Genomic DNA, 13,183 nt, shown 5'->3' on the forward strand with positions numbered 1-13,183 from the left:
TGCCTCCCTTCAGGGGCATAAAAAAACAGCTTCAAAATGGGCAACATGTTGAACTATAGCTATTTTCTTGTAGAGTCAAATCCCAAACAAAATTCAAGGTGGACAACTTCACATGCTGAATAACAAGTTTGTAATGTTTCATGACTCTAGGTCAATTTTTTTTTTGTGAAACATGAGACATAAATTTTCATGGATGTACAGACAAACATCCTCTTGTCAAGAGTATAGTAATGTGGCTACCCTTCAGTTCATTTTAGCCCAGAAAAATATTTAAGCTTGATCAAATCAACAAAATAAATAGAAATTTTTAACTACTATACATATAGCTACTTGACATCTCTCCTGTGTGTGCAGATGGACATTTGGATGGACAAAGGCAAATCTTAGTGCATCCCTACTCCAAAATATTTGCGAGCCACAAAAAATACCCATAATTGTACCACTTTGTGCCTTAACAATTGCACCTATAATCTGAGTCAAATTATGTGACAAGTAACAAGTTTCCATAGTTTGTTCTCCCAGAAGAATCTGTTAGCACACCATGGTAAATCTCTCTCTCTTGTGAGAAAACTCAGGAAAGTGAACCAGTACTAGGAAACAATACAACCAATCCATGCTAAATCAGGATTATGCCCCTTGTACTGCTGGAAATATTATGTTTACCATATAGATTAACATGAAAATCATTGTGAATTGCAACATATTTGAACTTAAGATTACAAAATCCTCACAATTTACATTCCAGGCAAGTCTTGTGATGTATATTGTAAAATAGTTACAAGGTTTTTCAAATCAAAGTATATCAAATAAACAGGAAATTGCCTACATTATGATCAATTTGACTTTGTACCGATACCCCGTAATAATTCTACTAAAACTAACCCTATTATGATAGAAGTAGGCACAATTAGGCTTGGTAATCAACTCTTTTTCAAATATGGTTGAAATCCAAACAATACTTTCGGAGAAGTCTGAACAAATTAATTTTATTCATAAAACAAAATCAATGGCCTAAAAACTTTGCCAAAATCCATTCAATCTGAAAATCATGTTGATATGCAAACTAGGCTAGATACTATTCCTTTCCATAAAAGCTGGTTGAAAATGAAACAACTGTTCTGGAAAAGTAGTCCAGACAAACCTAACAAAAAAATTAATGGGCTAAACCTGCCAATTTTTATTAAACAAGGCTCCCAGTTTGTAAAATTGAGTTTGAAGACCAGTCTTAAATCACCAGTATCTGATTGGCTGATTCTGAGCTCAGTCTTGAAATTGACCAATGGCAAGGCTGAATTTTGAGATTGGTTTCCAAACTAAATGTTTTAGAAAGTGCTGGTGATATGCAAAACAAGGCTCAGTGCTTATCCTTCCTATGAAATTTGAATGAAATCCAACAAGCAGATTTGGGGACTTAAACACCCATCATCTGCTCTCAGCAACAAATCAATACACCAGAAATGATAACATCTAACCAAAAGCATATTTGTTTTTATCTTCCTCAAATTTATTCTTTATGCATTTTATACTACAACTACCTTCAAAGACGTATTATGGGTGGTTAGAAAAGTTATAACACAACATAAATTATAAAACAAAATTCATCGCCATGCACACAACTTTACCATTCAAAATTAATGCTTCAAACAATTAAAGTGTTAATTCTGTCGTTCAACATTTTCTTCAGTAATTTATTTTATTTCATATTCAGATTTTTTTCTAAACAGGGCACAGCTAAAGCAGAGGACTAGATACTCTCTTCAGTTAAATCATCACAGACAATTATATTGTATATTATATACTAGACTTATATAGGATCCTTTTCAAGATAAACATATTCAAAGGTGTTTCATACTCTGAGTGCCAATTCATGCCCTACCGGTACAGAGCAGAGCTATCTTTAATACCAGAGGAAAAAAGAGAGAAGCACCATGAACAGATAGAGAGAAACCTTTCAGATATATAAGCATGTCTGTAGAGAGAAACCTTTCAGATATATAAGCATGTCTGTAGAGAGAAACCTTTTAGATATAAGCATGTCTGACTAACTTGGCCTAGATCTTTTCAATGGAATTTTAAGGTGCCCAGCATATAGTAATGATACACACAAAGCCCTGTTTCCTTGGAAAAACCAGTACATAGCCTCTTAGATGACCTCTGGATTGACAGTGAAGTGGTTTACCATTCTACACCGCTGAGGTCATTCCCCTTGGAATTAAAATGATTCTGGTTGGTGGTCTCACACTTCAAGAAGTCATAAGAGAACTTTTCAAGACAATATTACCATTGAGAAAGACAAACGGTTGTCAATATCTTACCACATCTCTTGGCTACAGACATGCTCAAAATAAAATGTCTACAGTGGCAATGAAAACCTCTGTACATAGCCAAACAATAAACACTGCGAGAGACATAATTTAAACGGATTACCTCGAGAGTTTTGGTTCCCGGCGACTGGCAGCTTTCCAGGGCATCAGCCCAGGTCAGTGTTTTCTTCCTCTGAAACACCCAAAAATACAGAGATAAATGATTATGATTTGATTATATGACAACTGTCTATGATGTAATTCAGGGAAACCTGGTGGGTGTATCAAATTATACACCAAGCCGTAATCAGTTACCACTGCAAAAACAAATTATTGGTCATTTCAGGTTCTGGAACAAATTACAGGGTATAAGATTATGCTTCAATTCAAGAATATTGATTTAAAGCCTTGTAATATACACAATTAAAATGGCAATGGCATGCCATAAGGTGTTGACTGGCACAACAAAATCTATACTGGCACAACTGCTTATATAGTTTTAGAATACCAATAATTACTTCAGACAAACTATTACAGTTTAATGAGTTGTTTCTTATTTACCTTAACGTAACTTCCAGTTACTGGCTTGGCACACAGCCTTCCAATATCAAGATACTGTGTATGCTTCCAGATACTGGCACAGCCCATAACATTCCAATATCTGGTTACTGTGTGCATTCTTCTAATTACTGACACAGCACACAGCATTCAAATATTGGGCAACTGTGCATGCTTCCAATAATTGGCACAGCACACAGCATTCAAATATCTGGTGACTGTGCATGCTTCCAATAATTGGCACAGCACACAGCATTCAAATATCTGGCAACTGCATGCTTCCAATAACTGGCACAGCACACAGCATTTCATTACTGGTGACTGTGCATGCTTCCAATAATTGGCACAGCACACAGCATTCAAATATCTGGCGACTGTGCATGCTTCCAATAATTGGCACAGCACACAGCATTTCATTACTGGTGACTGTGCATGCTTCCAATAATTGGCACAGCACACAGCATTCCATTACTGGTGACTGTGCATGCTTCCAATAATTGGCACAGCACACAGCATTCCATTACAGGTGACTGCATGCTTCCAATAATTGGCACAGCACACAGCATTCAAATATCTGGCGACTGTGCATTCTTCCAATAATTGGCAAAGCACACAGCATTCCATTACTGGTGACTGTGCATGCTTCCAATAATTGGCACAGCATACAGCATTAAAATATCTGGTGACTATACATGCTTCCAATAATTGGCACAGCACACAGCATTCCATTACTGGTGACTGTGCATGCTTCCAATTATTGGCACAGCACACAGCATTCAAATATCTGGCGACTGTGCATGCTTCCAATAATTGGCACAGCATGTAGCATTTCATTCCTTGTGATTGTGCATGCTTTCAATTACTGGCACAGCACACAGCATTCAAATTGCTGGTTACTGTACAATTTTGTTTTTATTAATAGTAAAGTACATAACAGCTGTATTCTGATTTTGATACAGATAGCTTAGCAGTCTAAGCAATTGGCGACAGAGCCACTTATACCAACAGTTCTAAAGTTGCCCCACCCCCCTACCATAGGAAATGTTTAAAAGATGAAATACCATGAAATCATTCAATTTCATGGGCAAGAAGTTTCTTGGTTTTGGGGTAAAAATTGCTGGGGATATGAATTCGTGTTTTATAAATTTTGAACATGAAATGAATGGGAATTCTAATTTCGTTGGATGCCGTTTTTTCAGCAGTATTTCAGTTATGAAATGGCGAGCAGTTAACCTAACCAGTGTTCCTGGATTCTGTCCCAGTACAACCCTGTTCTCCACAAGTAATTGAAAACTTCCCTGTATGAATCAGATGTGGAGGACGAATTGTCTTTTATCAAATTATCACAGAGAACATAAGCCTCACCCAGAGATCGAACTCAAAACCTCGCAATCCATAGATCTGCACTTTCCCTATTGATCTAAGTTGGCGGGCTTTACTTGTTCCTTGGGGTGGAATTTTTTCGGATTGGCTTAACCACGAAATCCAAGAAACATCAATCCCCCACAAAAATTAATGATTTCACAGTAACTGAAAGCAGTAGTCATCTTGCATGTTTACTGTTACAAATCCATTACAGAGATACATAACTTCAAAAGATCCATATACCTTGATAGTAGAGACAACTGTTGTAGGTAGTACCTCACCAACATTCCGTGGAGTGCATACTTCATTGCTTGGCTCCTGTTTAAACAAAATAAGAATTATTCTGCATCCTTATTCAACCACTACCAGTAATTAAAGTACACATACTTATAAGCACAGCAGGGAGACTAATCAAACCTATTGATCATATTGCCCACGTTTTACATACTGTTTGTAGTGCTTCCCACTTGCTTGTTATTAACAGAACTAAAACAGACAACATGGAACCAGGTGAAAATTGTACTGAAATAAAAAAGATATTTATCTTATGAACAGCCAAGTACTTCATATAGGTTGCCAGAATTAAACAAAAGTTTTCATTTGCTTTTTGAACTATGCCCGCCCTGACTTTTATCGGTCCTATGCAATTTGAATTTCGTTAACAAGTCCTTAGTATACAAAAAGCTCTGATTAATATTTTAAGTTGAACACTGGAATTCAAAAAGCTTTTGCAAAACTTTACATTTAGCTGTTTTTACTTGGTTCTGAAGAGAAGCTTACATTAAGCTTCTTTTAAATACTTTTCATTCATTGTTCAAATTACCCTACCAGCAATAACTTGTACATGTAATCCAGTCCTGATGTAATATTCTCATTTATGTCTCTATACAAATCTTCTTACACCAAAAAATGTGAAATTAATTGCACTCAGATAGGTTATATTAAAGGAGAACAATTTATCATGTTAAATAAACAAACCTTTGTGAGAACTTCCTTCAAAATTGGTGACTTAGACGGAGTTTTCTTTGTTTTCCAGATTGTCCTTAAGTCTACACCCTCTGCGAGTCTACTCTTGTTTGCAGTTTTCTTGTTTGGGGTTTCTTGTTTGGTGGTGTCTGAACATGGCCGTGGTACACTGGCAGGGGACATTGTCTCCCTGATCAGAACTCTACTGGGAGTTCCTGGAGTGGTGACGACCTTAGGTACCCTCATTGGTTCCTGTGGGGTTCCATGTCGAGGTGTGTGAGATGGTGAATTTGTACCCAAAATTTTAACCCTTCTTGGTGTATGTTGCTGAGCTGGGACAGACTTTAGAACACGCTGTGGTGTTGATTTTGGAGTGTGCTCATCGGTTTGAAGCAGTTTAACTCTGAGAGGTGTTGCTATCATAGGGACTGCCTTTTCCTTAGTAGGTGTTCTGCTCTTCAGCATTTTCTGTGGAGTATCTGGAAAAATTAAAATGGATTAAAACATAAACACAGCACAAATCTTACTTTCTTCTACAATTGCAGTTTACAAGGCTATCTGTGGAGGACTTGTCTTGTAAGTGACATTGTAATCTGTCTGTGGCGGGCTTGTCTCATATGTAATATTATAATCGGTCTGTAGCGAGCTTGTCTTCCATGTGATATTACAATCTGTCTGTGGAGGGCTCGTCTTGTAAATGTTATTAGAATCTATCTGTGGAAGGCTTGACTTGTAAGTGATATAACAATCTGTCTGTGGAGGGCTTGACTTGTAAGTGATATTACAATCTGTCTGTGGAGGGCTTGACTTGTAAGTGATATTATAATCTGTCTGTGGAGGGCTTGTCTTGTAAGTGATATTACAATCTGTCTGTGGAGGGCTTGACTTGTAAGTGATATTACAATCTGTCTGTGGAGGGCTTGTCTTGTACGTGATATTACAATCCGTCTGTGGAGCGCTTGACTTGTAAGTGATATTGACTTGTAAGTGATATTACAATCTGTCTGTGGAGGGCTTGACTTGTAAGTGATATCAGGGCCTCCGCTGCCGATCGCCAATGTCGCAATTTGCGATAATTTTAAGAATTTGGCGCTAAATTTTGCGAACTGGCGAAAATAAGTGGCGCATAGTTTTTTTCCTCGGCATTTGTTTTTTCCGTAGTGATATAAGCGGCCCCAAGAATTGGTTCCCGATACACGTGTTTACCTAGACGCTGGTAGTGAATAAATTCGATAGCCAGTCTAGGCGGTGTATTTGACAATTCGACTATTGAAGTTGGTTGACACTTTGAGAAGATAATTGCGTAATAATGTGTGAATTGAAGATTAATCAGTAATCAAAACATCTGCCAGCTTGTATGTTTGACCTCTGCTGAGAATTCACCAAAATTAACGCCGATTACGGTGTACTTTATGTGTTGCGATTTTTTACAAAAAAAAGATTGTCATGTTTGTGGCATGCAGTTGTATGACTGACGAGTTTTAAATAAGTACGAAAGATACATTTAATTTGTTACTTTTTTGCAAGATTATTTTTGATTCCTCAGTTTTCATAAAAGATTTTAACGATGGATCCGAAAATTAAAACACATCGGCCTCAATTTGCATCCTGGACCTGGTTAATTTCTTTGAAATTGAAATGTTCAGAAACTGGAAGATATCACTTTCTACCGTGGCTTCTTAAAAATCATTAGAAGAGTGTTCAACTCGACCTTTTAGAATAGAAAAAAATCCGAATTTTTCTTTCCGAAAATAAATGAGTCCTGAAATATTGGTAATTCTGACATGGATAGATATGATTCTTAAATTAGAGAATGATTTGTGTCATTTTTTATCCAACTACAAATTGAATTTACTTCTACAATAAACTAATACACCTTCAAAAGTTGTTATTATTCCTAATGAAATTATTTACAATATTTTGTTTCTCTATGCACACTATGACAGCCAACTAAAAGAAATAAAAGTGGCTCAGAACTTTGGCTCAAAAATGGCTCTAAAGTGGCTCCAACTTTTTCAAATTGGCGAAAAGGTTGGCGACAAGTATGAAAAACCCAGAGGAGGCCCTGGATATTACAATCTGTCTGTGGAGGGCTTGACTTGTATGTGATATTACAATCTGTCTGTGGAGGGCTTGACTTGTAAGTGATATTATAATCTGTCTGTGGAGGGATTGACTTGTAAGTGATATTACAATCTGTCTGTGGAGGGCTTGACTTGTAAGTGATATTACAATCTGTCTGTGGAGGGCTTGACTTGTAAGTGATATTACAATCCGTCTGTGGAGGGCTTGACTTGTAAGAGATATTGACTTGTAAGTGATATTACAATCTGTCTGTGGAGGGATTGTCTTGTACGTAATATTACAATCTGTCTGTGGAGGGCCTGACTTGTAAGTGATATTACAATCCGTCTGTGGAGGGCTTGACTTGTAAGTGATATTGACTTGTAAGTGATATTACAATCTGTCTGTGGAGGGCTTGACTTGTAAGTGATATTACAATCTGTCTGTGGAGGGCTTGACTTGTATGTGATATTATAATCTGTCTGTGGAGGGCTTGACTTGTAAGTGATATTACAATCTGTCTGTGGAGGGCTTGACTTGTAAGTGATATTATAATCTGTCTGTGGAGGGCTTGACTTGTAAGTGATATTACAATCTGTCTGTGGAGGGCTTGACTTGTATGTGATATTACAATCTGTCTGTGGAGGGCTTGACTTGTAAGTGATATTATAATCTGTCTGTGGAGGGCTTGACTTGTAAGTGATATTACAATCTGTCTGTGGAGGGCTTGACTTGTAAGTGATATTACAATCTGTCTGTGGAGGGCTTGACTTGTAAGTGATATTATTATCTGTCTGTGGAGGGCTTGACTTGTACGTATTACAATCTGTCTGTGGAAGGCTTGACTTGTAAGTGATATTATAATCTGTCTGTGGAGGGCTTGACTTGTAAGTGATATTACAATCTGTCTGTGGAGGGCTTGACTTGTAAGTGATATTACAATCTGTCTGTGGAAGGCTTGACTTGTAAGTGATATTACAATCTGTCTGTGGAGGGCTTGACTTGTAAGTGATATTACAATCTGTCTGTGGAAGGCTTGACTTGTACGTGATATTACAATCTGTCTGTGGAGGGCTTGTCTTGTAAGTGATATTACAATCTGTCTGTGGAGGGCTTGTCTTGTAAGTGATATTACAATCTGTCTGTGGAGGGCTTGTCTTGTAAGTGATATTACAATCTGTCTGTGGAGGGCTTGACTTGTAAGTGATATTACAATCTGTCTGTGGAGGGCTTGACTTGTAAGTGATATTGTAATCTGTCTGTGGAGGGCTTGACTTGTAAGTGATATTACAATCTGTCTGTGGAGGGCCTGACTTGTAAGTGATATTACAATCTGTCTGTGGAGGGCTTGAGTTGTATGTGATATTATAGTCTGTCTGTGGAGGGCTTGAGTTGTATGTGATATTATAGTCTGTCTGTGGAGGGCTTGTCTTGTAAGTGATATTACAATCTGTCTGTGGAGGGCTTGTCTTGTAAGTGATATTACAATCTGTCTGTGGAGGGCTTGTCTTGTAAGTGATATTAGAATCTGTCTGTGGAGGGCTTGACTTGTAAGTGATATTAGAATCTGTCTGTGGAGGGCTTGACTTGTATGTGATATTAGAATCTGTCTGTGGAGGGCTTGACTTGTATGTGATATTACAATCTGTCTGTGGAGGGCTTGACTTGTATGTGATATTACAATCTGTCTGTGGAGGCTGCTTTAGTGATTATCTGTGTGGAGCTTGACTTGTATGTGATATTACAATCTGTCTGTGGAGGCTTGACTTGTAAGTGATATTATAATCTGCTGTGGAGCTTCTTGTATGTTATCTGTCTGGAGGGCTTGACTTGTATGTGATATTAAATCTGTCTGTGGAGGCTTGACTTTAGTGATTATCTGTCTGTGGAGGCTTGACTTGTATGTGATATTAATCTGTCTGTGGAGGACTTGTCTTGTATGGGATATAATCTGTCTGTGGAGGGCTTAACCTTTTAAGTGATATTATAATCTGTCTGGGAGGGCTTGACTTGTAAGTGATATTATAATCTGTCTGTGAAGGACTTGTCTTATGTGATATTAATCTGTCTAGTGGAGGACTGTCTGTAGGATATAATCTGTCTTGAGAGCCTTCTTGCATGATATAATTCTTTAATTAGTGAAGATTGTTCTTGAACAAGTGATATCACATATCTTCATCATAGTTAATTGTACAGAGATGACTGAGACTTATAAGCATCAAACTTAACCAGATTTAGACACGGAACAGAACTGTATCAGAATTCAAGTAAGAACCTCTCCATGTACTTAATATAGTGGAGCTAAAAATAGTTTTTAAAGTAAGGGCAGAGACTTCTTTGTTTGTCTGAGTTTATTTCAACAGTGTATATCACTTATCTTGTGGCAGGCAGTTAGCTTAACTTGTGTTCCAGTACCTGTACTGACCTACTCTATAACATTGCAAACTTCTCCACATGCAGGAGTGGTGGAGGATGAATGATTTCAGACTTCTCCACATGCATGAGTGGTGGAGAACGAATGATTTCAGACTCTTTTTAGAGGGCAGAGAGAACTGTTACTTATCAACACACTTCATTGAAAACAACAAGACTGTGATTCATTCCTTGAGGTAAGAACTAAAAGTGCACAAACTTCAAATGAAAACCTGTGCTGTAAAATAAAGAACACAGTAAAGCTTAACAAACCTGTTTGACTTTCTTTGCCTCCACTAAATAACATATTTTCGCTTTGCTTCTCTTTGTCAATCTTATTCTCTTTGTTCTCAGGTGACTGCATCGCAAATTTTCTTGCAAGATTTTCACAAATATTTTGATCATCTACTTGTGTGTTTATTCTGTCTGTTCCATGTTCGGTCGACTGGTTGGGTTTCTTCACTCTCCCTGGGGTCTGTTCTATTATACTAACTCTCTTGGAGACAGGGTTTTGTCCTGCAGACAAACTGACCCGACCTGGTGTTTGGGCAGCAAGACTCAGTCTTCCTTGGTTAGAAAGGACAAAGTTGTTCTGAGCTTGCTGTGTTGGTTTTTGTGCTGAAAGACTGACCCGACCAGGGGGCTGAGCTGTCAGACTAAACAGTCTCGCATTTTGGACACTCGGAACATTACCAATATTATCACACAAACTGACTCTGGCTGGAGTTTGTGGAGCAAGACTGGTTCTGTCTGAAGTCGGTGCATACAGGCTTACACGACCTGGTGTTTGAGCAGAAAGACTCATGCGGCCTGGTGTCTGAGCTGACAGACTGATTCTACCTGGTGTTTGGCCCAAAAGGCTGACTCGACCCGGTGTTTGGTGCTGAAGACTACATCTATTAGCCGAACCAGTCTCCTTCTGTGACTGAAGGCCATCATCAACATTCTGAAACAACAATGCAATCTTTTAGTGCGGTACTTTTTTTTTGACATTGACAATGTAGTATCTTGAAATTTCATTAAACACAGAATCAGTTCAGTAGATCACATTTCTATATGACATAAATGGGCATGTTGAAAGTGTGTAGGATCCGGACATACTTTAAACACAAATGTTGAGTGTGTCGGATCCACACATACTTTAAACAAAAATGTTGAAAGTGTGTAGGATCCGGACATACTTTAAACACGAATGTTGAGTGTGTAGGATCCACACATACTTTAAACAAAAATGTTGAAAGTGTGTAGGATCCGGACATACTTTAAACACAAATGTTGAGTGTGTCGGATCCACACATACTTTAAACAAAAATGTTGAAAGTGTGTAGGATCCACACATACTTTAAACACAACAATTTATTTCATTACCAAATAGAAATTACTGCATCGTGCATCCACTTTCCTTAACCCTTACCCTGCTAAATTTCTATAATGAACTGGTCTATCTTTAAATTTGGACAGTATCATTTACTGTTAAAAGGGGTGTTTACCAAAGTGATACTGACTGAACGGCGAACAGTGCAGATCCTGATCAGACTGCATGTGCAGGCTGATCATGATCTACACTGGTCGCAAAGGCAGAATCAATTGTGTACAGCATGATAAGGGTTAATATGCTAGAATAGCATCAACACATGTTTGTTTTGTGGTACAGCATCTGTAGAATTCCCAGGGATTTGTTGGTTCCCTACAAGGCTCAAGCACCAACCAACCTGCCGACTGATTGAATTTTGTTGGGTTCATAGTCACACGGCCACAATTCAGGTCATATGGCAACTTTTCCAGTTTTGGTGGTGCAGGAAAAGGCAAGGTGTCCTTCTAGGCATTATTTCGTAACGGGCAGTCATCTGGGTAGAACCATAGACCTTCCATAATTCTGCTAGATAGCTTCCTCAAATGAAGAATTCTAGACCCAGGTGAGGTTTTAAACCCACATTTGTTTGGGGTAAGTGGTTAGAAGTCAGCGATCTTAACCACTTGCCCTTGGAGGCATCTTCAAACAATCTGCAGATATTATAACATGTAAACGTGTGTTACCAGTATGTTATTGAAACTGACGGTATTGCACTTCTGAAATTATTGATCTGAAACAACAAAATTGTCAACTCATAGCTACACATACAAGATATCAAACATTCTAAGGTCAGGTCACAACGCACACTTTCCATTGGTTATGTCCAGTAAAATGCTTGTATCTTGTGTGGTGACATTATATATGTAAACAATTGTAACTAACTGAACGTTATTGCCTCTAAAATGCTTCCTCTATTATGTGACGTCATAGCCATGTGACTTCATAAGAAATTGTAAACACATGAGGTTATATAGGTTTATCTTTGTGAATGCAAAAGCAGCGTAAATATAAATCATTGTATGTCCATTCTATGGAAACTTTTGGCTCCATACTTCTGTGTATAGTCACCTGGTGTAAAAATTTGAAACATCTTAATTTCACATGAATTTATATTTTCTTTGAGTATTTACAAAATAAACCTCTGTAAACAGACCTTCACTTTCTTTAGGATACGGAGTGGTGTTTGTGGTGCCAAACTAGTACGACCTAGTGTCCCTGCAGGTTCTTCCTCCTCTCCAACCTTAGCAAGTCTTCTTGGAGTCTGTGCAGCCATACTACACCTGCCTGGAACAACAAAAGGATCCGGGGGTCGAACCCTTGTCCTGCCTGGTAAACTCTGACGGGATGTCAATCCAGGTGTGACTGAAATATACATTAATAACTTATGCAAGTGTAAATGGCAAATTTAACTTGCAACCATTATGTTTTAGGTCAAAGTGAAACATTCCAGCTTTAAAGGTGAAGGAATACCCAAGGTGCCCATGCAGACATTATTTCAGACACTGGCAGGCACATGGGTATAATCATTAGCAAGGTGGAATCAGTATGTATAACTCACAAAAATTTTTCATTCTAAGTTTGGTATCTAATCCAGAAGTAAGCTGCATACAATTCAAGTCAGAAAAAAAGTTCTAATAATGACAATTCTTTTTCAAGTGTGTAATAAAGCTGGGGTTTGTGGTTTTAACTTCTAAAACAAGGGGTACAAACTTTACCTCCTTGAAACGTAACACTCTTCTCTACTCCATATTTTGTGCAGAAATCTGTCTTTGATGGAGTCAGCTTCATGTTGAAATTATCTTCTGAAATCAACAGTAAAAAAGTTTGTTTTTGACAAAGTCAGTTCAAGTTACTCTTGCCATGCTGCTATCAGTGCAAATATAACATCTCAATCTAATCAACAACTTCCTGGCATGAAACAGAGATGGTTTTGTTTGTTAGTTGGGTTTTAAGTCACGCCAACTCATGTCATACAGAGAGTTTCCAGCTTCTAATGGTGGAAACGCCTAACTGGGTACTGAAGGCACAGACAAGCACGCGGGTTGGAAATGGCTACCTGGGTAGAACCACCATCCCTTGGGAAGCCACCTGGATGGCTCACATGACTAAAAGAGCAGGCTCAAACCCATAGATGCAAGGGGCAAGTGATTCAAAGCAAGTG

The 13,183-nt window shown here is 38.1% G+C and overlaps 1 protein-coding gene across 2 annotated transcripts in view; it reads right to left on the reverse strand.

The window, feature by feature from the left end:
* LOC123531188 (uncharacterized) overlaps positions 1-13,183 on the reverse strand; it is a 59,171-nt gene that overhangs the window by 32,851 nt on the left and 13,137 nt on the right. For both annotated transcript variants that reach the window (XM_053517909.1, XM_053517910.1), the window contains 6 exons: positions 12,738-12,824; positions 12,176-12,384; positions 9,942-10,614; positions 5,205-5,671; positions 4,470-4,544; positions 2,428-2,496 (listed from right to left, as the gene is read on the reverse strand). In XM_053517909.1, coding sequence (XP_053373884.1) covers positions 2,428-2,496; positions 4,470-4,544; positions 5,205-5,671; positions 9,942-10,614; positions 12,176-12,384; positions 12,738-12,824 — 1,580 coding nt within the window. The remainder of the gene's footprint in view (positions 1-2,427; positions 2,497-4,469; positions 4,545-5,204; positions 5,672-9,941; positions 10,615-12,175; positions 12,385-12,737; positions 12,825-13,183) is intronic.

The sequence above is a fragment of the Mercenaria mercenaria genome, chromosome 11, assembly GCF_021730395.1.
Source record: "Mercenaria mercenaria strain notata chromosome 11, MADL_Memer_1, whole genome shotgun sequence".
In the NCBI taxonomy this organism is placed as follows: Eukaryota; Metazoa; Mollusca; class Bivalvia; order Venerida; family Veneridae; genus Mercenaria; species Mercenaria mercenaria.